Source organism: Malaclemys terrapin, chromosome 7 (assembly GCF_027887155.1).
Source record: "Malaclemys terrapin pileata isolate rMalTer1 chromosome 7, rMalTer1.hap1, whole genome shotgun sequence".
NCBI lineage: Eukaryota > Metazoa > Chordata > Testudines > Emydidae > Malaclemys > Malaclemys terrapin.
In genome coordinates, this window is record NC_071511.1 from 114,963,631 (window position 1) to 114,990,560 (window position 26,930).

Genomic DNA, 26,930 nt, shown 5'->3' on the forward strand with positions numbered 1-26,930 from the left:
ATAGTCTTTTGTCTGGCGAAAAAAATTTCCCTGGAACCTAACCCACCCCTATTTACATTAATTCTTATGGGGAAATTGGATTCACTTAACACCGTTTCGCTTAAAGTAGCATTTTTCAGGAACATAACTACAACGTTAAGCGAGGAGTTACTGTACATCTGCCATTTTTGAGCTAACTTTTGGCAGTGGACATTTTGCTAAAATAGGTGATGTCACTTGTAGCACTGAGTGAAGGAGTCCTGTCGAAGTGGTTGTATATCAATTGTTATGCTGTTTAATGTTGGTTAAACACGTATCAAAAACATTTATTATATAGTATTTTAACAAAATACTTCATTAGTATTTTTGGGGATTCTTTCGAGGATTGCAGAGTAGCACTAAAGCAAGATGGAACTGAATTCAGGCTCTCATAGCAGGCTACCTCACTGACAGTGTCAAACACATGATCTCATGTTTAACAAGATGGCTTCTACTTGTGGGCAGTTTATAGTCTATAGTAATTTTTAAAATGCAGTGTTCAGATAGCAGTCAGAATTCATTCCTACTTAGATATATTTCTTATATTTCAAATCATCTAAGATGAACAAACTGGATCCAGTTCCCCAAAGAGTCAGTTCCTAGTCACAAGGAGGATATAACTGAAGTTAAACAGGTTTGCCATAACTCTGAATTATTTTGGTTCTGTGACATGTTTACAGATTGGTTTTCCATCAGTATTTTAACTACATATTTAAAACATCAGTTATAAAACAATTCTTGATATACCTCAGGCATTCTCTCAACTTCCCTGCATTTAAGTACTGGCACACAAAATTATTGTCTAAATATTTTCATTTGCTCCCTTACCACCATTTTTTCCCCTTTATGAGAACACTGCTTTCTCGAAATAGCAGAAGACATTTTAAACTCCAGTTCACTTTCACTAAAGAATGGATCTTGTGTTTTCCACATAAAATGTACATTTTAGGATTTGAAACACTTTTTACATTGCTTAAGAAAAGTAGTGTTACTTTACATTTACAAAGTGCCTTTCATGCCAAAGAATCCCAAAAGGCTTTGTAAACTTTACAAATTATATTCTCTATACAGTACAAAGAAGAAAGGAGGGGAAGTCTACAGAAAGACAGAATAATACAATGGTTAGAGCAGGGGTGAGCAAACATTTTGGGCCGAGGGCCACATCTGGGTGGGGAAATTGTATGCAGGGCTGGGGCAGGAGACTGGGGTGCAGGAGGGAGTGTGGAGTGTGGGAGGGGGTGCAGTGTGCAGGAAGGGGCTCAGGGCAAGGGATTGGGGCAGAGGAGGGGTGCGGTGGGTATGAGAGGGCTCAGGGCAGGGGGTTGGGGTGCAGGAGGGGTGCGGGAGTGTACGAGGGGGCTCAGGGCAGGGAGTTGGGGTACAGGAGGGGTGCGAGGTGCAGGCAGGAGGCTTAGGGCAGGGAGTTGGGGGCTGGGAGGTCTTCGGGCTCTGAGGTGGCAGCGGCGCGCACCAGGGCCAGAGCAGGCTCCCTGCCTGCCCTGTCCCCGGCCCCATGCCGCTCCAGGAAGTGCTGCAGCCCCTGGGGGAGAGGGGGCAGAGGGCTCCGTCTGTGCTGCCCTTGCTGCGCCTCCAGGTACCCCCCCCCCCGATGCTCCCATTGGCTGCGGTTCCCTGTTTCCGGCCAATGGGAGCTGTGGGGGGGGGCAGTGCCTGCAGACAAGAGCAACACACGGAGCCCTCTCCTCACCCCCCCCCCCCCCCCCCCCCCGGGGAGCCGCAGAGGCGTGGTGCCTGCAGCACCGTGGAGATCAGTGTGGGGCCTGCAGCACCATGGGGGGCAGTCCCTTGGGCTGGATCCAAAGCCCTGAGGGGCCTGATCCAGCCCGCAAGCCATAGTTTGCCCACCCCTGGGTTAGAGGTACGTTAAACAGTATCATGTGTAGTGTTGCAGTCGTGTTGGTCCCAGGATTTGAGATAAGGTGGGTGAAATAATGTCTTATTAGATCAACTTCTGTTAGTGAGACACAATCTTTCAAGCTTGCACAGAGCTCTTCTTTAGGTCTGGAAAATGTCACAGTTAAACAGGAGGTGGAACAGATTGCTTAGCATAAGTCGTTAACACACATTTCAACGGATCATTCAAGGTGTGGCCCATTAACCTTTCAAGATCCATGGGTCCTACACATGCCTATCACAACATGTGTATCATTCAGTGCACTAAATGCTCCAACAATAACTATGCGGGTGAAATGAGACAATCACTACGCTCTTGACTGAACTCACACAGAAAAAAAGGATAAAAGACAAAAACACAATATTGCTTTGAAACCTGAAATTTTTCACAAAGTGATCACTCTATATCTGATTTTCCATTCCTCATTCTCAAAGGAAACCTGCAAAATACCTTCAAAAGACAAGCCTGGGAGCTTAAACTCATAAATTTGCTAGACACTAAAAACCATGGACCGAATAGAGACACTAGATTTATAGCTTATTACAACAATCTAAATCTCCCCTCCTCCCCTTCCTGCAATGACTGTAGAGATGTTAACGGGCCACTTTGACTTGCATGGTCCCTTGAAATGTCTGTTAACTACTTATGGTAAGCAATCTGTTCCGCCTTGTATTTAGCTGTGACTCTGAGAATGCCTACACTGCAATTAAAAACCTATAGCTGGCCCCTGCCAGCTGACTCAAGCTTGCAGGGCTAGGGCTAAAGGGCTTTTTAACAGTGGTGTACACATTTGAGATCAGGCTGGGACCTGGGCTCTAGGACACTGAAAAGTGTTTACATACACACACACACACACACACACACACACACACACACAATTTCTCCTGTCATACTGTTTAAATATGAATATATAGTACTCTAGTAAATCAAACAATTAAGTCACACTATTGTGGCTCTTCTGGGTAATGCTGACTGCTAATTTGGCTTCTGAGCCATTGAGGTCTAAGTATCACTCGTTTAGAAAATAAAGAACTTGTTTTTTTTAAGTGTTCCTCTCACTTCCATTGTTAGCTGGAAATCTCCATAGAACTATCTTTAGCTAGCTTATAGAGCAAAATCGAGGGCCATCTCAGAGGACAGCGAGTTTTCGATTAACAAAGAAAGTCCCAGGACTGTGCTAAGAAGGGAGAGGGAGAGAATAGGAAGCAGTTGCCTTATGTCAAATCATCAACAACAGAACTCAATACCCTCAACAGCAAAGTAACAAAAAAGGAAAGTCTTAAGAGGAAAAAAAACAAAAAGATACTGTTCTTTGGTACACAAAATATTAATCTATATTACATTTATTAACTTACATTCATTTCAGCATTACACCGATCACCATAGTAACTAGTATTAAATTGATTCTATCCTCTACCAGGAAACAAAAAAAGCTGCTTGACTAGAAGAAGCTGTTTTATTAAATTATGCATCTCTCAGTTTCCTTTATTCTTCTCTTTCATAGAGGAATTTCCTATTAAGGTAAGGAATGGTGTCCCTAGCCTCTGTTTGTCAGAGGGTGGAGATGGATGGCAGGAGAGAGATCACTTGAACATTGCCTGTTAGGTTCACTACCTCTGGGGCATCTAGCATTAGCCACTATCGGTAGACAGGATATTGGGCTAGATGGAGACCTTTGGTCTGACCCAGTACGGCCGTTCTTGTGTTCTTATTAAAGTGATATTGTTAGATGATTGCCATTTCCTGTTTCCACAACACACAACTTTGACAGGAGACACAGAAGGACAAATTTACTCAGGCATAAGTGGACAAAGCTATAGTAAAGTCAATGAAGTGGTGAATTTGGCCTAGAGTCTTAAGTAAAATTTTGTCCTGTCTTTATCTATTATTTAGAGGGGTTAAACCACAAGTTTTTGTAGGGTATTTTTTAATCTTTGAAGGGATCTTTGAGGTCTTATTACTATTTAAGATCAGGAACACAGCAGAATGCTATCAATAAATGTCTACTTCAGTCTATATACTGATTCCTGTATTACTTAAATAGCCTTCTTATAGCTGTTCTATATCGATCATTTGTATTTTGATATCTAAAGTTACTTCTCTACAAATACAACAACAGTGCTTGTCTCCATGGAACTAATATGACAGCACACAAATGAACTGTATGGATATTTAATGGCTTTTAAATGGTTAATAATGTATTTCTTTACATAAGAAGCGTGTCCGTTCTGTTATATTCACCCTTACTAGAATTACACACCCAAAGCTACGTTAATGAAACACTGAAGTTGCAAAGTCTTGCATTCAAAAATGCAGATATGCCAGAATTAAGACTGCCTGTCCATCACCAGTCTTGTTCCATTTCCACACCTCAGCTTTGTCTCCCCACTCCCTCACACCTCAGTATTTCTGTCAAATTGACTTCCTCCTTCTCCTACTTGCCTAACTTGCCTGTGCTGCAGGAGCACTGAGAGCATGAGAGAGAGAGAGAGAGAGAGTCTTCCTGCTCCCAGTTCTTGTGCCCAGCAACACAGCCGCTTTCTGACAGCTGACAGAAGCAATGGCAGGGAAAAGTCTTGCTCACAGTCCCTTTAGCCTTGGGATGGAGCACACCCATAGAGTTGTAATCTTCAGCAGAATTAGCCACCAAACTCTACTAATTCTCTACTGAGCGCATGTGAACTGAGATTTTCAGAGGCTCATAATTCAGCCAAAATGAGGCCGATTTTTGAGGGATGGCGAAAGGCACATCCCTGACACCACAGCGACCCCACTGCCAAATTTCAAGTTTCGGCTCCAAGCATGGAGGCACCAGAGCTACATGGAGGCAAATCAAACTATTGGCACAGTTCAACAACTAAAACCAAGGTCTTATAATGGAAAGTGTGGGGCAACATTAACTGTAGACATCACTGCATGTGCTCTTGTAATGTCTTCTCTTAGCAACAGCAACATTATACTTCTGAAATATGCACACGTTAGACTGTAAAATGTTTTAAAACATTAGATATGGATCTGTTTTAAGTGCAACACAATAAGCCATATGTGACAATGTACCCCATAAGGCTTTATGGGGGGAAGGGTGCTTATACATGTATGTATGACATAACTGGAATATGTTTTGTGCTGCCTCTGTCATGTAACATATCTGCGTAAAGGTTATGGTTCTCTATATCTATTCATCCTATTTGTACACATATATCATTTTCTACTTGAGGTTAAGAATATGGGCTGTATACTTGCTTGGTTTCTAAGTAAGCTTTGTGAGGCATTTGGTCAGTTTCTTTAGGAAGGAATTCGCAAGGTTAAGTACCTAATCAGGAAGCACTTGGGGAACAATGCATCGTGGAATGCTCCAAGCCACATAAGAAGTCTTCCTGGAGACATTCAAGATACCATGTGGACGATGGCTTCAGCCTGTAAAGACTGAGTCATGCAGGGACATGTGACTTGCCCAGGTGACTCCAAAACTCCATCTTGGAGCTGGACTTTGCATAGGAGAGAGGAGGGGGGTCTCCACACACAAGAGAGTCTCTATTTAAACCTCTGGGAGACCCCTCCATTTTAAGAAGGAGCCTCTCCAACCCCCCAGGATACAGGAAGGAAACTGGAACAAAGGACAGTAACTACAGGGGGTGTGAGTGATTGCTGGACCCAGGCTAAAAGGAGATTAGCCTGTAAAAGGGAGCACTCTGGAACTGGTGAGGAACTTATCTGTATTTAGTTTGATTAGACATAGATTTGCGCATTTTATTTTATTTTGCTTGGTGACTTACTTTGTTCTGTCTGTTACTACTTGGAACCACTGAAATCCTACTTTCTGTATTTAATAAAATCACTTTTTAGTCATTAACTCAGAGTATGTATTAATACCTGGGGGAGCAAACAACTGTGCATATCTCTCTATCATTGTTATAGAGGGCGAACAATTTATGAGTTTGCCCTGCATAAGCTTTATGCAGGGTAAAACGGATTTATTTGGTTTAGACCCCATTGGGAGTTGGGCATCTGAGTGCTAAAGACAAGAACACTTTTGTGAGCTGTTTTTGGGTAAACTTGCAGCTTTGGGGCAAGTGATTCAGACCCTGGGTCTGTGTTGGAGCAGATGGGAGTGTCTGGCTCAGCAAGACAGGGTGCTGGAGTCCTGAGCTGGCAGGGAAAACAGGAATAAAAGTAGTCTTGGTACATTAGGTGGCAGCTCCCAAGGGAGTTTCTGTGATCTAACCCGTCACACCATACTCAGTGATATTTTGGGGCAGAGGTTTGTTTCATGTGTACAGGAAGGATGGTCCAGCAGAATTAGATCGTTAACTTGGGATCTGCAAGACCTGGGTTCAGTTCTCTCACAGATTTCCTATGTGACCATTGGCAAGCCACTTAGCCTCCATTCCACATCTGTAAATGGGGATATTATTGCTTCCCTACCCCACAAAGTAAAAATTGTGAGACGCTCAGATGCTATGGTAATGGAGGACATATAAGTACTTCAGAGAGATTGTTTCCTTGTTTTGGTTTTGTAATGCTTACGTAAGCCATGCCAGCTCAGTGTGGCACTCTGTTCCCTGTTAGTGGTGGAAGAGCCTGCTACAGCCTTGGCGAAGAGCTGGGTCTTTTAGCTCAGGTTGCATAGGGTCATGTATTAATATCTCTCTCTCCTGACTTATTAATAGCATATTACATTATTGAAACAAAGGAAATGTTAAATAAATATTAATTTATTTTTCATCATTTATATTGTTTGTTTTATGTTTTTCAATCCAGTCACCTTGAACAATGAAAGCAAACCAGTCAGTTTCATCTAGTAGCATAGTTTCCATGCATTAATAAAATGCTGCAGCGGTTAGGGGGAAGAAACTGCATGCTTAAAGCCAAACCAAAAAATACATTTTTTCACAATTTTAAAAACAAAATATCATTAAGACATTTTTAATTCTATAAAATATATATTTTAAACAAAATGTAAATGTTAGCTCTAAAATACCTGGCAGTACATATTCCATTTTAAAGCACCACTGTGCATTGCTGATTCAGTAAAACAATTCTGTGTTATTCAACTGTGATGGCCACCCCCTTGGCTGACACTTTGCAGACTGAACCTGGGACTTTCAGAGCTAAAGGCATAAACTGCTATAGCTCAATCTAAAGAGCAAAGGTTCTGTAGCTGAGACTTATAATAATGTATATCCTCTGAGGACTGGACCTGTAACACACACTCACCAGTTGGTTACATACATCCTCTGCTCAAAGAATGCTGGTCCCAAGTGCCTGATGCCCAGTATGGCTCAAATCCTGGATAAGCCCCCACTTATCTGACAGCCACCCTCTTAGCCAATACACCCAGGACTCAACCAAGGAGCTTCTGCTAAAAGCATGAGATGCTACAGCTTGAACCTAAGTGCCAAGACTTTATAACTGGGAGCCATAACTCATTTTCTTTGCAAATGGACACAGAGGGAGACCTGTAACACACACTCCAGTGCAGCTGACAGCTTGCAACCCCCTAGGTAATAACCTCACAACCCCCAGTTTGAGAACCCCTGCTCTAGTGGGTTACACAACAATACAATCCTGAAAAAAACAGAAAATACTTTGTTTTATTTTTTTAAAGAAGGCCAAACTACATTAATTTTATTTTTAGACTAGAAAAATCAGTCTGCCAAAAAAGAAAAGGGTGGTTGTCCTGAAAGGACTAAGTACTTTTCTCTATAGATTGCTACAGTCTCTCATTTTAAATTAATTAGTTTTGTACAGTTCTGATTTCCTAAAACCCTTGTTCCTAGAGGATGGTGTTCACTGCACATCACATATACTTATGGGATGGGAGAGGGGAATAACAGAGCCCTGAAGCTATGGCTTTCTAATCAGTAGGGCTTGAGAAAAAATATAAATCTAACTGTCACACTAGAGTTAGAAATTTTCATGAAAATCCCCTTGCTGCTGAAACTTCACCATGGCCTACCCAACAAGTGGGGGGAAAAAATTATATCCAGAGCTAAAGATAGTAGTGTTCAGACTGTGTATGGTTCAAGGTTCACAGAATAGTTGTGAAGAATATACATATAACTTACAACATTCTAAAATTATTTCAAATAATTCTTAAATTCTAGTTAAAAATTCTGTACTATACTCTGAATGTGTGTCATGTCTCTTTTATAACAATTTTTAAAAATCCAATTTTTCCTGGCTTTGACAGGAATAGAAACTTCAAGCCATAGTATGTTTGTAACATAATCTACTCAGTTTATATTAACATTCAACATATGGGTTATTCCATTTAGAAGTCACTACTATGGTTGACAATATGAATATGACATTCTGACTTGTAGTTTGATTGACTTGTATAACTTTAAGTGTAACTAGCGTTCCTTTCATATAATGTAGTTTTGAGACTATTGGGCAAATAAGGGCTAGTGCACATGCCCCAGAGCACCATATGTTCATTCATGCAACACTCACCGCTAAACTATTAAAGTGGTGCATAGGGATTTCGCTGTGCAACCTCCATTAATGCCAATTGATGGACAAACTCTGTGCACTGCTTTGAACAGGATTCATCTTTACCTGCCCTGCTGGGTACTGCTATGAGCGTGAGCCAGATGCCTTTGGCAAGAGATCTAATAAGTCTCTGGCTGATGGGAAGGGCTAACTAATATCAGCTATGAATATCACTGAATGATGATATGCTATACTATCTATACTATTAATACTAAACTTCAAAACAAAAATTATAACTATATAGAGCTAACAAAACCTACTAGAGTTAGGAAATCAATGGACACAGCACTGCTTTCTCAGATAGTGACGAGAGAACTCAGATGGCTGGGAGAGTGCATCCCAAAATGGACATGTATTTGAAGAAGGTTCCACAAGTTCACTGATAGAGAGTACTATCCCAACAATAGAAATGCACAAAGAAGAATGACAGCTTAAAATGAAGAAGTGGTATAGCAAATATCTTAATGTAGCACATTAAGTACCTTGAGTTTTTGCATCAGGAAGGCGTAGATTCTATTAGCATATCTTTTTGATAATTACTAGGTCAGTAGTCATTAGGAACTCTAATATCACTGGTGATAAATACATGATATACAGGGTGAACCTCTCTAGTACAGCACTCTCTGGTCCAGCATGATTTTATTTTTTGTTTTTCATGCTTTATCTACTTATTTCCTTGTGCCAATACAATAAAATTGTATAACAACACTAACACTTTGTTATGAAGAGAGCCAGTAAACCTTGGCTAGGCGGCGTTGCAAGTGTTGTTCTGTTTATTCGCCTTGGCGAGATAAAAATAAAGAGACCCACTCACTACAGTATTGACCTCTTGTGGTTCGGCAAATTCTCTGGTTCAGCACCGATCAGGTCCCCAAGGTGCCAGACTAGAGAGGTTCAACCTGTATTAGATATCAGTTTGATAGCTGTTAGTCTATGTGATCTCATGCTCTGATTACTGTGACCCTTGTCTAATCTCACACAACTTCCTTCTTCTTTCTTCTCGCACCGAGGTTCTCTTAACCTAGGCTGTAAGTGCTTCAAGACAGAAACACTCACCTGCTCCATATTTTACAGCTTCTAGCACAATTAGGTACCAATCTTGACTGTGGCATATGGACTCTATACTAATAAATAATTATATTTAATAACACAATATGATTGAGGTGTCTGACTACAAGAAAAACAATTAACTACCTTTTCTTAAGTATACTCTACTTTTAGTATAAGGCTCCCTGTTTATCTATGCACACATTTATATTAATAACGCACTCACCGTTGGATCATTTCCTGGAGTAAAATTTTAGTATCACTGCAATCCATGTAAAGACTGGCTTCCAGTGAAATAAGCTGATCACAATTTCTTCCAGCTCAGATAGAGGAAGGTTTATTTTCACCTCCCCTGAGCAAATGTGGATCACAGAGTCTTCATTGTGAAAAACTGCTGGATACTGATACAGTAACTCCAATGACCAAGTGAAGGACTTCTAATTTGTTAAATGTTGTCACCAATTGAATCTAGCATGTTTCCCAGGTAAACTATATTCGCAATATAATCCTGCAGAAAAACATGTTGTCCCATAACCTTTGATGTGTACTACTTGTAAGCCATAAGAACAACTAACTTCTGCAGACAAGATGGTTATGAACAGCAATGTCTATATATTATGGCAAGTGGCATGCTATAAATAGCTAAAATATACAGATTAGTTTTCACGAAAATAGAGGAAGACTATTATAATTCCGTAACAGTTTCTATTTACCCTTTAGCATTTCTGTTTTCTGCAAGGAAAACAACTGCAAATTACCATTGGGACACGATGCTAATTTCCTGAAAATTAAAACTGGGAGAAGAATGAATCTGGAATAAATCTGACCCGGTTAGAAATATGGCATCATTTATTTTTAATATTCCTTTAACAAAAGCTCTATAACTCACAATAACTCTCAAAAACTAAGAAACACATGAATTGAAAGAGAGACTGGGTATGACCTTTTTGAGTAAAGGAGAATCTTAGTCATGCTGTAGAAAAAACTACTTAGCATAATTTGTATTTTATTTCAGCAAGCACGGTGGACCAGTCAGAGTTGCGCTTCTTTAAATGTTAAAGACCTATTCAACAATGAGCTATCCAACTGATTCCCAGTATAAAAATGAATGCTAGAATGCTAACTGCACTTTCCAAAGCGAAAGGCCTATGTACTCCTTTTGTTCAATATTTAATTACGTGGATGAAATGTCTGAAGAATTGTCCACCTTAAAATGTTTCTGAAACTCTAAAAATCTAATTACTATAGTTTCTGACCTAAAGATACGTGACAAATATACCTAATATAGCTCCTAGCACCACAGATATTTTGGACTTTGAATCCAATTGCACATAAAACAGCACAAGGCTACTGATAATTCTCCAGCCATCTCCTTTTATAGGATACTATAAAAGCTATAGTGGCTGCATAATATTATTAATATTTATGAAGTTATTCTTTAAAACGAGAAACTAACTTCCCTTTTTCTAAGGAATGTAGATGTACAGGGTGACCAGATTAAGCAGAGAATACATTTAGAGATCACTTCACAGCAAAAAAGGAAATGGAAAAATACAAAATTAATTCTCCTTTAGGCATAAATTAAAATAAATTCAGGCTACAGTCAATTGTACTCACAGTTGACACTGGTCTCCTTTGATTCCTTTAGTTGCACAAAAACATTTTCCTGTTTGCATGTGACAAATATTTGCATGTCCACTGCATGTGCAAGCTATAAAATCAAAGAGGAAAGAGATTTAAATGTCTATATCATACTTTATGACTAAACATATTTTTATGGATATTAATATTATATCCTAAATGCATTACAGAGGTGGTGTAGTTAAAGTATTAGTATTTCCATCATGAACCCCTTTAATATCACTAATATGATCGTTTAATTTATATTCAGCAGTGTTGGGAACTCAATAGTCTGAATGTGCCTTTAGGGAGATTTTATCTAAAGATTATTGACATAAATAGTAAAGGTTTCAGAGAAGTCAGTACGGTCTATCATTTTAATGTGACTTTGTATACAGTATGGCAAATATATTACTAAATATTAACAAAAATAATCCTTACGTATACAAAGTATAATCCTGAACTATTGAAGACAATGGCAAAACTCCCACTGACTTGAATGGGACCAGAATTTTGTCCAGTTTCTAATAAAAGACACATACAATGTATCCATACCAGTTAAAGTTGTAAATCAGTTACATTTGACAAGGGGCTAATTTGATACAATACCATTTCTATGGTCCAAAACAAGAACATTCTAGAGGCAAAACTACAAAGAGCTCTTCTGCCTTTAAATGCCCCTGCAGGTGAAGTAAGGTGGTACAGAGGATGTCAGAATTTCATTACGAGGTATGTGATAAGCCAATGTAAGGTCTCAATAGGATGTCAAAGAGCACAGCCTTAGGCAGACTGAATCCTGCCTACCCACCCTTTCTGATTGTGATTAAAGATACTGAAATATCTGCAGACAATGGAATTGCCTCTTAGTAACCTAGTGCAGAGTGGTATAGTCCCATAGGAATGCATTAGCATGTACAAGACAAGACAACCATCTAGCAATATTCATAATATGCTTAAAACTCTCCTTGAACACACCTCAATAATTCTGAACCTATCTAGAGATCAGAATCTGCTGTCACAGAAGTTTTAATTACAACCAAAATAAAAGATGTTATGCATCGTCTTTTTCTTCATGAGCATGGATATAATACTAAATGGTGACCTACATGTAATAAAAGTTTATTTGCCACTTTACAATCCTATTATAGAAGTGCTATTTTTCTTGTTGGTGGAGGGAGGGAGTTTTAATGATCCTATTCTGTAGATAAGGAACAACATAGAAAACTCATTCCTGTGACAGTGCCCTATAACACCTACCCAGACACCATATGTCCCCCTTAAACCAACACATAAAAGAACAGTATTAGTGTATTAGACAATTGGATCTCAAACTATGACACATAAAATGTACTTTACATAATATACAATTCATACAACAGAAATGTCCATGTGTTTGAAGGATAGCACATCTGCTATTTCAAAGAAGCCTTTGCCAATGTTTACCCCATTCATCTCCAGTTAGCAGACCATCTGAAAGAAAGCAAGAGGAAGCAAAAAGAGCTGACTTCAGCTTGGGGTAGGATGAGGTGAACTTGGCTGAAATAGCTGAGCTCCATTTGAAAAGTGAGTAAGAGGAGAGCCCACAATGGCTTGACATTGGTGAAGGTGTGACCATAGTAGATGAGCTTTAATAAAAATGGTGCAAGCAGGGATGGAAAGAGAATAACACAGTTCAGGAGAGGGAAGAGAAAATCTCAGTGTTCGGTACAAAGAACATAACCCAAAGCTACAGTGATAAATACAGTTAAAATTAAAATGCCTTTGAAGAGTCAATTTACAATTTAAGGTCTGGATCCTGCGAAATGTACACATATTTAACTGTAATCAATTGAGCAGAATTAAGCATGTACATAAATTTTGCAGGATCAGGGGATTAAAGACACACTGTCTGTGGCCAAATTTGACTTGAATGCTGTGACAATTTTGGGGATCAGTCTGTACAGCTTATAAATTCTATGAGAGATTATGACATGGTTACTATGAAAATTGGTGTATAATGAGTATGGAGATATACCAATCTCATAGAACTGGAAGGGACCTTGAAAGATCATTGAGTCCAGTCCCCTGCCTTCACCAAGTACTGTCCCTGACAGGGGTTTTTGTTTTGTTTTTTCCCCCCCGATCCCTAAATGGCCCCCTTAAGGATTGAACTCACAATCCTGGGTTTAGCAGGCCAATGCTGAAACCACTGAGCTATCCCTCCCATTTGTGTATTGATCGTAATATGGCAGAGTTGTGTCATACCTCTACCACACTATGTACAAGTGTGGACTGTTAGAACTCAATGACAGGTTATTCAGAGCTAAGTACCTTGCAGTGGGTGCGCTAAGGAGGTTGGCTGAAGCTGGTTATACCCAACCTCAGGAGCAGCGGAGCTTTGTCTGGAGAGTGGAAAATCCCAAATGCAGAACAAAGATATCAAGGTGTTGATACTAGCCTTTAAAAAACCACAGAGGCTGGGTAGGTCAGGGGAACACTCACATAGAGAGATACACAGAACTTTTAGGCAGGAAAGGGGAAGGAATGGACAGCCAAAGTCAAAGAAAGTGAGCTGAGGAGAAAAAGCTCCATGTTTCAAAATCCAAGCTATGCACTACAATACAAGATCTCTGTATGGCCCTAGAGGACTTTGACCCCAAGCCCAAAGATGCTCTGGAGTGGTGAGGTAACTGAAGCATGAAAATGCATGTAGAAATTATTATTTTTGTAAAAATCTGTGTACTTGTGGTGCTATTATAGAAAGAGCTGTAGAACCTGTGCAAAGTATATTTCCCTTACATGCATTATACCTACCACATGGCCACTGACGAGGTAATCCCAAAGCTCACACTTTCAGTGGAATTCTGGGAAAGGTTATGTTTAAACTACAGAGGAGTCTGAGGAGTGAGCACTAGTTCTAGGTGCTTGGCAGGAGGCTATGTGGTCTAAGCTCTCAGGCAGGGGTGCCACAGTGAGTCTGAACCCTGAGAATGTGTCTAGGGACCCCAAGACTGAGACAGTCCTGGATTCTCTTCAGACTCCAGAGGCTTAAAATATTCTGAGATCCAGTGGTCGGATCATCCCACTGCAGTCTAATGAGTGGCCAAGAGAGGGCACTTGACCGAACCTATGACAGATGCCACACTCAAGGGCAACACCACAATAATAAAGGCATTTAGTTTGGGGAAAAAGGATGCTGGGAACAGGTTAAAACAGCAGAAATTCTCCCTCACAAGCTTTGTAATATTTCATTTTGGGGGAAGAGGAGGAGGAGGAAACCCCTCTCTAAAATCAAAATAGGATGTTATTAATCTCCTGACCTCAGGGATAAGTATGAGAAGTGTGGTCGACACCACCATTCAGGCAGGAAGATGTCCTTATTAACAACTTCAAGTGCCAGGTTTTATAAATGTGAACAAATTAAATAAGATTTGACTGTTAATCTAATTTTTTATTTTAGTCACCAATGCAAATAGCAACTTGCCAGTTGGAAAGTGCTCTCTTTCATACAAGTTAATGAAAGAACTGAGATGAAAATATCAGTGATCCTTCCTTTCTGAAATATCCTGCTAAATCATAGGCAATACATATTTGCATGGAAATGAAACGGTCTCCATTACAATATGTAATAAATAAAGGTACATATCTGGTTAGAAGCACTGGCTTTTTACACCATTACTAATATTATTTTATTCCTCTACATGATGCTTTATGTGGAAGTCTCAGCTCCAATGACTATGGTCATCTCAGCACAATTTACATAGCTCAAGAATATAATAGGGCATTCACATGCTTGTCAATAATTTGTCCAACTGTTAGTTAAATTAAGATGGCAATACAATTAATGATCATGAGACCATCTTTTAATCCATGTGACAAAGTGCTAGATGAAGACACAATGGTTAAAGAAAACTGAAGCATGAAGAAAGAGCTCTCACAACGTGGACTGCTGTTCTCACAAACAAGGAAGAGGAGTGGAGCTGTTCCGGACACTTTTAGCAGAGAATGCACTTTCTAACCTGTCATTTCCCCCTTACTTTATCCCTTGGAACACAGTAAATAAATGGAATAAAATGCATAAGGAAGCAATGAACAGCATTTCATCAATAAACGAAATCTGATTATTTCAACTGACACAAAATGTCACCTACACTGTAAAATCTGTGGTTGCAACTAACAGCAGAAATTTTTACAAAGTATGTGGCGATAAGAAAATATTTTTTTCTTCTTCAAAATAAGACATAACCACCATAGCTCCAAGTGATACCTGCAATTCCCACTGAATGTTAAATTTTGCTATGATCTTGACTCGGCACAATAAAAGTTCACTGAAGACATATTGCTCTGTAACAGGTTATAATGTTTCCCTGTATTCTCTCAAGTACCCCATTCTTTGTCAATAGAATGATTGTTTAAGTACTTTTAGCAGGAAAGGCCTCTTTTCAAATGTTAATTTTCACTATGTAAATCATTGCTATAATAGCAGGAAGAAACAAATGAATATGTATACAGTATATTCCTAGCAGCGTACTGTGCTTATTGTGCCTTATCAGTTAATAGTTCGTAACAGTGATGCTCCATTATAAGAGAGCACATAAGCTGCAGAGCAACTAATAGGCTGCATTCTGGTTAATGTTCAAAAACTGCCAATTTATGTACATACAACGAATCTGAAACCATCTAAAAGTTAATTTATGACACAAATACATGGAATTTCTCTAGCATCGAAGCTGCTCATTGCATATGAAAAAAATCAACAACAAAAAATTCTTCACTAGTAGTACAATTTCTTTTAGTTAAAAAGATTTAATTTAGTGAGGCAAAAAACCAGACACTATGTTCTTTACACTGATGCAATGTCTACAGTACCACTTATGTATGAATCTCTATAAACCAAATGGACTGGCTGAAACAGCTTCTCCCGCTGACTTAGCTGCTGCCGCTCGTTGGGGGTGGATTAATTAATCAACAGGAGAGCTTTATCCCATCGGCTTAGAATGGCTTCACTAGAACCCTTACAGCGGCACCGCTGTAGCCATTACCTAAATGTTCTTCCTGTGCATTCACAGTCACATTTTCAAAATTAGCTACTCCATCTTGTAGCTGGTCAATGAGGGGATAACAACCTATTGCTAGTATGAGGTAATAGAGTTGCTCCTTTAGTCTTAGTGGTAGAGTCTGTGCTGCGGTGGTGAAGGTTCCAGGTTAAAATCCTACTAACAATCTACATGGAGATTGTTAAAAAAGTGGCACATGAAAAAGAGATTTAACTCCAGCAGATCTCAGACAACCAAGAGCAGTTTCCTCTAAGTAAGCGAGCTAGTAACGTACTTGCTAAATATTTGCTACATCCCCCTCTAGTTGCTCTTCTTTTTACTGGTAGAGGTCTGTCCCACGGTACTGAAGGTCAGTCAAAGATTCAAATTATGTAGATGGCCCACAAAAGAAGTAATTAAATTAGCAAATACCAGATATGCACATGCAAATTGCAATAACTATGCACAGTCCTCAACGTAAACTGCTGGATTGCATTTCTTTTGCAGTAGAGGAGGCTGATAGCGGCCTGAAGATTTGGGGAAAAGTTTACAGGAATCTCTAAAACCAGGGCCGGCTCCAGGCACCAGCCGACCAAGCACGTGCTTGGGGCGGCACCTTAGAAGGGGCGGCCAATGTTGGGGTGGTGGGGGGTGCTCGCGGTGTTTTTGGGGGGGGTTTTGTTTGGCGGTGCAGCGCTCGAGAGGTTTTTTTTGTTTGTTTTTTAATCTCAGATTTGTGAGGGTATTTCTGCCAGTTACAGAAACCAAAATCATTTTAGAACAACTAAACAACTATGCAAATTTATGCTAGAACTGTACATGTGTATATGGTGAATAACTAACGCCAAAACACATTTCTGATGCTACTGGAACATGCTTAAGTGTTAACATATAAATGCAGTGGCAATAGTGCCATGTTATTATAGCACATTTAGATAAAAACATATATTATACTTCATTATCTTTGTGAGTCTGTTTATTTTTTCCACTTGTCTGATTTTGACAAATGCAAAAGAAATAATAAGCTTATAATATAAACTATGTTTACTGTTTAATTTACTGAAACCTAAATCTTAAATGCTCGATTTCATAGTAAGTGATTATTAAGCAAGTCCAACAGTCACAGAATCTCAAATGGTAGCATTATTAATAATGACAGTGAGCCACTAAATATATGCCTGTCCTTAATTCTCAGCTTTTGTACTGGAAAAGACAAGAAGGGATAATTGCATACCTGCAATTCTGCTTCTCTGATGATATCATTTTACTAGAAAATGATGTTTGAGTTTCACCTCCCTAGTGAGAGGCAGGATGGAATTCTCTAGTTCTTCTGGCCACTTGAGACATGATCCTATTCAGAGACCAAGTTCTCATGCCTGACTGGCTTCCCCTAGAACGCTAGATCTGATCCTTCCTGACAGGGGTTAGCTAGGGAGCTCCCCATTGGAACCACAACCATTTAGGCTAGTTCCATCTTCTACCACTATCCATGTACTTTAGCTTCTGCCTAGACTCGGTTTCTGTGCCCTTTGTTTGATGTGCCCTCCTCTAGTCCCCTTGTACCTCAGAATGGACTTTTGATAGCCATGGTCACGTGCATCCATGATTTGGTTCACAATGGATATTTTGCCTTGTCACTGCCCTCAGGTATCTTCAGTGTGTCAGTGGCCTCAATGCTATGCTGATTGCAATTTGTTCTCTGTCACAATTATGCTTTAGATAATGCTATTCCAGTTATTGATATGGATGAGGATGATTTAGGGGAGCAGAGGAAACGGTGATTATTAGTCTAACCTTAGCGGAGGAAACACACACAAACAGACCAAACAGAAAACCAAAACACAACCACCACACCTGTTCGGTAAAGACAACATGGGGAGGAAAAAAATGAAAACACTGTTCCTAATGGATTTGGATAAGTAACAGAGAGCAAGAAAATAATCCTCCTGCAGCCTCACCACAGCAGCTGAGACACATACATACTTTAAATTAAATAAACTGATTCTGTGCAGAGACACACCACACTTTTGCCATAACACTTTTTTCTTGCAAGGCTACTGAAACCAAGCTGATTGCATTGGTGTTGATGGAAGTAACCTGTGTTTTCCAATGGAGACAATAAAGGATACAATTTTCTAAAGTACACAGAGTTGGTCTGACCCTACTCCCATTGAAGTCAATGGTAAAACTCCCACCGACTTCACTAAGAGCACAGGTAGACCAATACTGAATGCTTTTGAAAACCCTACCTATATACTTAAAAAATGTAAATTATTTAAAGGATGATTGGAGGATTAGGAATAAAAGCACCAATTAGTCGGATATTGATGTGCCAAATTAACCAAAGCCTTCCCACTTTGCTGCTTTTCTTTTAAATGAATTTTGAAATCCGAAGTCAATATGATTTCTCATAGGCTGTCCTGTGATAGGTGGATCAGCCTTACTAAACCCAGATTTTTCATTACTGAAAACATACACATAAGTCTAGAGGCAAGTAATGACCTCAGTCTTTCTGAGGATTCCCATGCTTCCAGGATGGTAGTACCATCGAAGGCTAGTACTGAGGGTGGTTCTAGACTCCCTATTGGATGACTGCACATTGGACAATGGTGCTAGACTGCCATGAAAGAGCACACGTTGTACCTTCTAAAAGGGTATACCAGTTGCTGCTGCTATGTGTATTTCTCCAGTGCTCCCACATACTTACACTTCAAGCACAATGACTTCAGGAGTTGCTGCTCATACTCAATCCTCCCTTACGTACACTGCAGGGAATAGCTAAAAAGCCCTAATTTTACCCTAACATTACAACATGACTAGTGCATATTCATATTCTTGAAGTATTACTACTGTTACTAAATTTCATTCAAATAAAAATTACATATACACTCTTTTTCCTCTTACTTTGACCTGTGCTCAGACGAATCTCTATAAACCAAATGGACTGACTGAAACAGCCAGCATTGTCTTCCAATACTAAAAATCCACATCCCCAACAACACAGATTTTATATAACAGTGGTAAGTTAATTCTAGGGGAAGTGTTTCCAATGGGATAATCATATCCTTAGGATATCACAGGGATTGATAGTATATCATGTCTCCCTCATACCTATGGGGTAAACATAAGTCTGACATTTCCCATTTCATAAACCACACAGTGTTGATATTTTCTGACTGTAAGGCTTAAAATAAATGCCTGTTTTTGGAGGGGATTTCAGAATCTTGCTTTTAAGCAAAATAATCTAGTAATAGCCTGATGTCCCCCTGCTCATGTTTGCAATTCACGAAACAAGGGAAATCTTGATGCCAATGCCTGGATTTCTCAAAGTGTCAATCTATTAAAATTAATTTGACTATTTTCTGTCAAACTCTAGTATACAGATTTTAAATATACAAATTCAAATAAAACTATAATTGTTAAGATACTGTGGCATAAAATTCTGTCTGAATTTATTTCATATTACAAAATCCTGCCCAAACATGTGCATGGTCTCACTCCTTAGTCCTTACCTTCCTTAGAATCATTAAATCTGTCATTTCATGGTCATTTTCACCCAAATTTCATCTTGTTGCTAAAAAGATTAGGCTCTCAAGTACTTTTCCCTTTATCTCCAGGCTGAAAGAGCATCACCAGAAATACCAATGATGGTGAACTTGATGCAGCAATACAGTATCATAGTAAAAGTCTGGTTTGTCTATAGGAACATGTAAGCACTTTGGGTGGGATAGAGCCCTGATCGTGTCTGACAAGGGGAAAGGGAATGGAGCAACTGAAAGTTATTTTTTAATTAACAAAACAAACTTTTAGCAGTTTTATAAGACATTGTGTTCGGTTTGGAGCAATTCTATGTAAAATGTAGGATCCTTCTGCTTCATCAACTGAAGGGAGTGAGAAGTTGAGGTAGCCATTTTTGTTCATGGAAAATTCTAAATATGGAGACTTTCAAAACCCCATGATTAAAGCCTTGTGCCTGCAACAAGCTGAGCAAATCATAAACACGATGATAGCATTCAATATCCATTGACTTCTGTGCATCCAAGAGCTGCCTAGCCTCTTGCTGTAAAGCAGCCAAAATAAGTATATATAATATTCACTTTACAGTTATGAAGTAATAACCAAACAGAGTTTATGCAAATCAGACCCCCTCAGTCAGAATGCAGGGATTTGCATAAATCAGGGGGGGAACCGCATTTATTCAGCTAGTCATATGAAGTTTCTAGAAACTGCTCCATGTCACTGTTGTTTCGATGACAGTCCACAGAGATAGTATGGGCAACCCTTCTTGGAGAATCTTTTGACACTGTAGTCTGGTCTAACGGATATCTATTTCCTCTGTCATTAAACTTTGCTGTACTATCTTCCTAAACTGAAATATTTCAGCAATTTTCTTTAAGACAAGTAGCATTGAAAGATAGCACAATAGTATGTGTATCTCCAGCAATGAAAGAGTTGGATTCCTTCTGTCAAACATCAATTTATGTTAAGCATATACTGGTTAGTTTAAACACTTATCATAAATACTTAACAATATTGTATACACATCAGTAAAATGCAAGAGACATTTCAGTAGGGTCACTATAATAAGCTTGTTTCAAATACATTAAAATGTTGTTGCCAAATATCTGTATTTTTTTTTTCATTACAACCAACACAAAAAAAAATCCTTAAACAAAAGTAAAAAACTAACCTTGACTATTTCTATTCCATTTTTAAAATGGCATGTGGGCAAGTTTAGTAATAACTCAGTTCATGTTGCTGTGTACAACATGTAGATTTCAAGTGGAACAGAAAGATTATTTCAATACAGTATAATCCAGTACAGTAAATTCATGCTGTAAAATTACCATTTTATAAAATGTATTAAATAAGTCAACAGTGCGATTGTTTCTGAGTTGCTAGCTCAGCATATAAATGCAGTTGCTGATGCTGACAACAGAATAACCACCAACATTTTCATGAAGTACACATTTTAGACAAATGGATTTAAAATGCATTTGCTTCCCCCTGATGGCCCACCCTGAAGTATAGCTGCAAGAGGGAACTGTCTCTCAAAATGGGTTCCCGATAAAGGATACTTTAACTAATTTTTTTTGTTTACTTCCAAAATTATTAAACCAATGGCCACACATGCGGATAATTCTTTTAAAATACACTGCAAGTACAACTTCTATACAGATTTCCTTTAAAGAATAAATAAAATATATGATAGTGCTATTAAATAGAGGTGTAGTTTGTTAATATTTGGAATATAAGAGACAATAGCCATATAAAATATTGGAGACATGAGCTGTCTAATGTATCTGGGCACTACTGAAAGATAGCAAGGATGCATGCATATATATTACATATGACACTTAGATGCATCAAGTCTGCCATATTTTCCACAGGACTGGGAGGAACAGAAAGACTGTGAATGTAAAACCCTGCTTTAATTAATTTGTAAGGCTTCTGTCCGGTCTTCCTTTAAATACCTTCTCAACCCCCACTTCCGTTGTAACATCAACAATGGCATTTGGAACCATCAAGTTATGCAATGCATGCAATTGTGTCATTTTCTTTTCTTTTACCTCATCCTCTCTCACTACTTTTCCTCCTTTTGGTTGTCACAATCACTTGTGTCTTCTTTCAAATTAGATTAAAAGTACTTAGAGGCAGAGTCCCAAATCACCCCTCCCTATTTGTACATTACCCAAACTTGACTGGAGTTTTGGGGCTTTATCCCAACACAAAATAATAATATGTGATGGGGTTGTGCTGTGGAAGTAGCTGCCTCTCACCATCTCCACACAGAAATGAGTGGTATGCATAAAGGAGTCCATCTAAAGTCTTTAATATTCACCAAACAAAGGTGTGAATTCTGTCACCTCCAAAATCCTATTTACTTCATTGTATGTGTCATTTTCTAAGCCTTTTGGGGTCATCTGAATGCACATATAGTTACATTTGGGCAATTACTTTTCCCTAAAAACAATGTTACAGTCACATAGTTAAAAAGAGTCAAGAAATGTACTAGTGGACTAGCTTTATGGACTCAGCAATGATACACATTCTGAAGATTTAGGCCTTGCCTACATGGGAACATTCAAAAAAGTTAAGGCAAATAAACTACAGGTGTGCGTTAAGTCCCCATGTGGATGCTCTCTCTCATGAGAAAGCAGGTCATAGTTAATCCTCCTCCAAGGAGAATTCCTCTATCAAAGTGGCTTAAATTACAGTAAACTAAGACCACTTTAGTTCTGAATGAAAGCATCCACATGGGGCTTTAATGTGCCTGAATTTATGCACCTTGACTTCATTCTTTTCATTGATTCACCTTAACTTTCCTAGTGCCCCATGCCCCAAGACTATTTTTTAAATAACACAAAAATATATTAAGCTACACATTTAACAAGGCAAACAAGATGAGAAAGTAGCTGACTTCTTGCTATAGTAATAAAATTCTATTCTCAGTTACATCAGCATAATCCTAGAGAGATCCTCTCAATTTAAAGCAATATACTGACTCTTACCCCATTTTTACACAGGGGTAGCTTGGAACAGAATTTAGTCCCTGAATGTCTGCATTTTATCACTTTTTTAAAATAACTTTGCATCCTTACCATTGAACTTTTGAACAGGTAACTTTTTACCTTCTATTGAAAATAATCCCTCTAAAATAGTCAAGCTTAATCGGTCTTTAATCATTGGTTACTAGTACAGGGGTCGGCAACGTTTGGCACACGGCTCGCCAGGGTAAGCACCCTGGCGGGCCGGGCCAGTTTTATTTACCTGCTGACGCGTCAGGTTCGGCCGATCGTGGCCCCCACTGGCCGCAGTTCGCTGTCCCAGGCCAATGGGGGCAGCGAGAAGCGGCGTGGGCGAGGGATGTGCTGGCCGCGGCTTCCCGCCGCCCCCATTGGCCCGGGACAGCGAACCGTGGCCAGTGGGGGCCGCGATCGGCCGAACCTGCCGCGTCAGCAGGTAAATAAAACTGGCCCGGCCCACTAGGGTGCTTACCCTGGCGAGCCGCGTGCCAAACGTTGCCGACCCCTGTACTAGTATTATAAAAAGGGCTTGCAAAGGTGAATAAAATGGTGGCATGCATCAGAATATTAAATAAATTAGTCATACAACTGGCTAATGAAAATGCAACATAAAAGACAAATGTAAAAGTCAGAATATACTTAATCCTGTCTTGGCTGAACTCAACACATTCTCCAGCAATTAAAAGAGATTTTGCTGTGTGTGAGTTTTTCGTACTAACATAAAATTATTAAACTCTTGACATGGTTTGCTCTTGCTTTATTTCAAGAAACAGTACTCTGTAAATACCACATTCTGGATATAAATAAATAAATTAATGGAGATATCCTATCTCCTAGAACTGGAAGGGACATTGATAGGTCATCAAGTCCAGCCCCCTGCCTTAATAGCAGGACCAAGTACTGATTTTGCCCCAGATCCCTAAGTGGCGCCTTCAAGGATTGAACTCACAACCCTGGGTTTAGCAGGCCAATGCTCAAACCACTGAGCTATTCCTCCCCCATTACATTGTACCATGTCAAATCAAAAAACTTCATGAGCCCTCATGAACTACTGTATCACAGGGCTTTATGCTATCCGCATTAAGCAGCACAAAGAACCTAAACCAGAAAATAGATATGTACTGTAATCATGTCTGTATGAAAACACTGAACACACACATTGTTCGGGAACACTTGTTGTGAGACTAGCATAGCATCTTGTATACTTCAATTTTTTACATCATCTGTGGGTTTTTTTAATACATTTTAATCAGTGCCTTTCATGTTATGACTAAGAAGTTATGTTAAAGCCCAATTCTGCAAGGTGCTGTGGTTTTGAGAACTCAGTACACATCACAGGATTGGACCCTAAATTTCCAAAGCTGAGACTGAACACACACAAAAACAAGAACTCATTTTTTCTTCTTTTTTCAGAGATCAGGTATACAAGCATTTGAAGAAAAATATTCTTTTAAAATATAAAGGTTTACCACATTCAAAAATATGTATACCGTAATTTAAATCAGTCTTAGACTGGCTTTTTCTGAAGAGGCCTAGTCCATTAAAACAAAACTTTTGATTAATAGTGACAGAAAGAGAAAACCTTTTTAGATATGGCCAAAGGTGCATCAAATCATTCTGAAGTAATGTACAATATATCAATAAAACCTGAGGCACGGGAGCAGTTTTGTTATTTTAAAGGAGAGGCGAAGATTTACAACAGTGAGTAATGATTTTGAGTACCTCAGATTTTGGATGTTCAAACTGAGGGATATTAATGAGTCTGCTTTTCAGAGGGCAGGTGCTTGGCACTTTTTTTTGAAAATCAGGCCCCCTTAAAGACTTTCAAATCATTGAGGCACTTCAAATCACTATACTCTTGAAAATCTTGGTCAAAATGCCCTGTGTTCTAAAAACAATTTTTGCTCTCTTTAAAATATATTAATATATTTTAACCTAAATTATATCAGTGACAGCTGCAGAATTATATATGACCATATGAAAAGCAGAACACTTTAAACCATTCAATAACTATTCAGAAAACAAGCCCCAAGTGGAAGAAATATCTTGCATAATTTAACTAATCCTCCCACTGGAATAAAATGTAATAAAAGCAGCAAACCATCTTCATGAGGCACATTAAGAGGCACAAAATATGGCTGCTGTTTATTATATTCATATTAGGATGAGGTATCATTCTTAGGCACGTAACATAATTTCCACATTTTGATGTACTAGAATGTAAAATTATCAATCTTTAAATATTCACATAAGGTTCAAAGACAACTGTGATCATATAGAAATTATACTAACAGTTTTCTGGGAATTCTCATTCCACCAGTTGACAAACTTTTTACCTGCTATTCTAAAAGCTGAATTTTTCAACAGTTTTCTGAATACTGAAAGGTAAACTCATGAAGGAAGCTGACAGCAAGTCCCTGTACATCACAGTGAAAATTCACTTCCTGTGTCTTCTTTAGGGATCTGTTGATCAAAGCAAAATTAAAGCCTAACTATCTGAACAGCTAACTATACAACATGGTATTATGCTGTATGGTGTTAATGGCTGCCATCTTTGCTCTATAAGCAATCACAGACCTCATGAAAGTTGGTTGGTGTGTTATAGCTACCTTTCATTTAAGCAAAATTGAAGAAACACTTAAGTTCCTTCATGGAGTAAGATAACTGGAAAAAGGTACCACCAAAGGCACTAGGCCACATGCAAAGATATTCAGCAGCTAAGCCACGCGGGCTAAGGAGTTTCCCTTGTAACGGATTGCAAATTCAGGTGCTGGGGCCCTGATTGATTGCAGCTTGTGTGTTTGTGTGAAAGCAACCCGAAATCTATCAGAAAGTCAGAGATGTAGTCCTAAGCGTGGCCTTGAGAGACAGAGCTCCTTGGGGCACCAGAGTAGCTGTAAAGGAAGACTTGGAAATTGTGAGCAAGGAAAGTGTCTGCTGTTTATTCCTACTGCATTCTGGGAAACAGGACTTTGTGTACATTCTTTGTAAATAAACAGGACTATGCCAAAGCAATACTCAACTCATATAATCCATTTCTCCTCCTAACAGAAACAACCTGGCAATGCACTGAATACAGGCTAAACACTTGGGTCAAGGGGCAAGCAATATGTGGAAAGCCATAGCAGAAAAAAGATTAGTTGAATGCAAATGTGTAAGTCAACCAAAAGGCCTGTGATATTTTAGATGCACAGCTGTATACAGTGACCTTACAAGCTTAATGGAAAAAGTTAATAAACTAATGTATTTGAATACTTGAATATATACGTATTACATGTACATATACGAATACATACACATATAGCATATAACCCCCCACCCCTACATTTTGTAAGGGGTATAGAAAACAAACATACCTTGGATGATTAATAACTATTAATTCCTCCTGGCTCCCCAAAATTAGAAAAGCTATTCCACCTCTGTTTGTTCACTTAGGAAGTAAGGACAATCAGATAATGGCTTGTGTCATGTGAGACACTTTGTCTAAGGACCCACAGATCAGCAAAGGTTGGGAGCTCTATTCTCCACAAAGAGAAACTAAAATGGTTTCATGAAATTATTGTGCATCTTCTAGGCAAGTATCTCTCATAATTTGCACAGGGATAAAACCTCCCTCTCCCTCCCAACCCATCTTAAAAAAAAAAAAAACTCCAAACAGTTACCAAGCAGAGTAACCCCCTACTTTCCTATGCAAAGTGGCCCATTGCATACTATGAGTGGATCAAAATATGGGGAAGCTGTGAGTTAACCAAACTAGAAGTAAATTCAAGTGAGAGTAAAGGTCAAATAGGGCAAACTGCCTGCTACCCCAAGAAATCCAAACGACATATTTTCAACCCAAATTATAAACTATACGTTTGTTTGCCTTGTAAATCAAATATACTATATTTAATCTGTTTTGCCCTGGCAATATCTTTCATCTCAAATTAGAAACTGCAGATTTGCTTACTTTATGAATCAGCCCTATCTCTCTTCATATGTGGACAGTGTCTCTTGTTCTGCTGCAAACCCTAACATGAAATGCTTATGTACAATCAAAGAATGTCTGAAGTATGTCTGTTGAAATAAGAAGATAAGGGATTTTGTTGGTTTCCATTGTAAATGACTGTGGCACTTTAGAAGTAAGAGGAATTGTATCGCATAAGGAAAAAGGAATGTGGAAAGGTATAACCTAGGGTATAACTTTGGATCATTAAAAGCAATCGCTTAAAAAAGGGCAATTCCAATTAATAATGTGAACTAATATTGAAATAAAATCATTGAAATGAACCAAACATAAAAAGCCTCCGATAA

General features: G+C 38.9%; 1 protein-coding gene across 8 annotated transcripts in view; it reads right to left on the reverse strand.

The window, feature by feature from the left end:
- Positions 1–26,930, reverse strand: part of ATRNL1 (attractin like 1) — a 991,165-nt gene that overhangs the window by 585,243 nt on the left and 378,992 nt on the right. For all 8 annotated transcript variants that reach the window (XR_008445623.1, XM_054034053.1, XM_054034052.1 and 5 more), the window contains one exon: positions 11,093–11,186. Coding sequence is in view for 7 of the 8 variants with exons in the window: in XM_054034053.1 (XP_053890028.1) it covers positions 11,093–11,186 (94 nt within the window). In the remaining variant the exon portion in view is untranslated. The remainder of the gene's footprint in view (positions 1–11,092; positions 11,187–26,930) is intronic.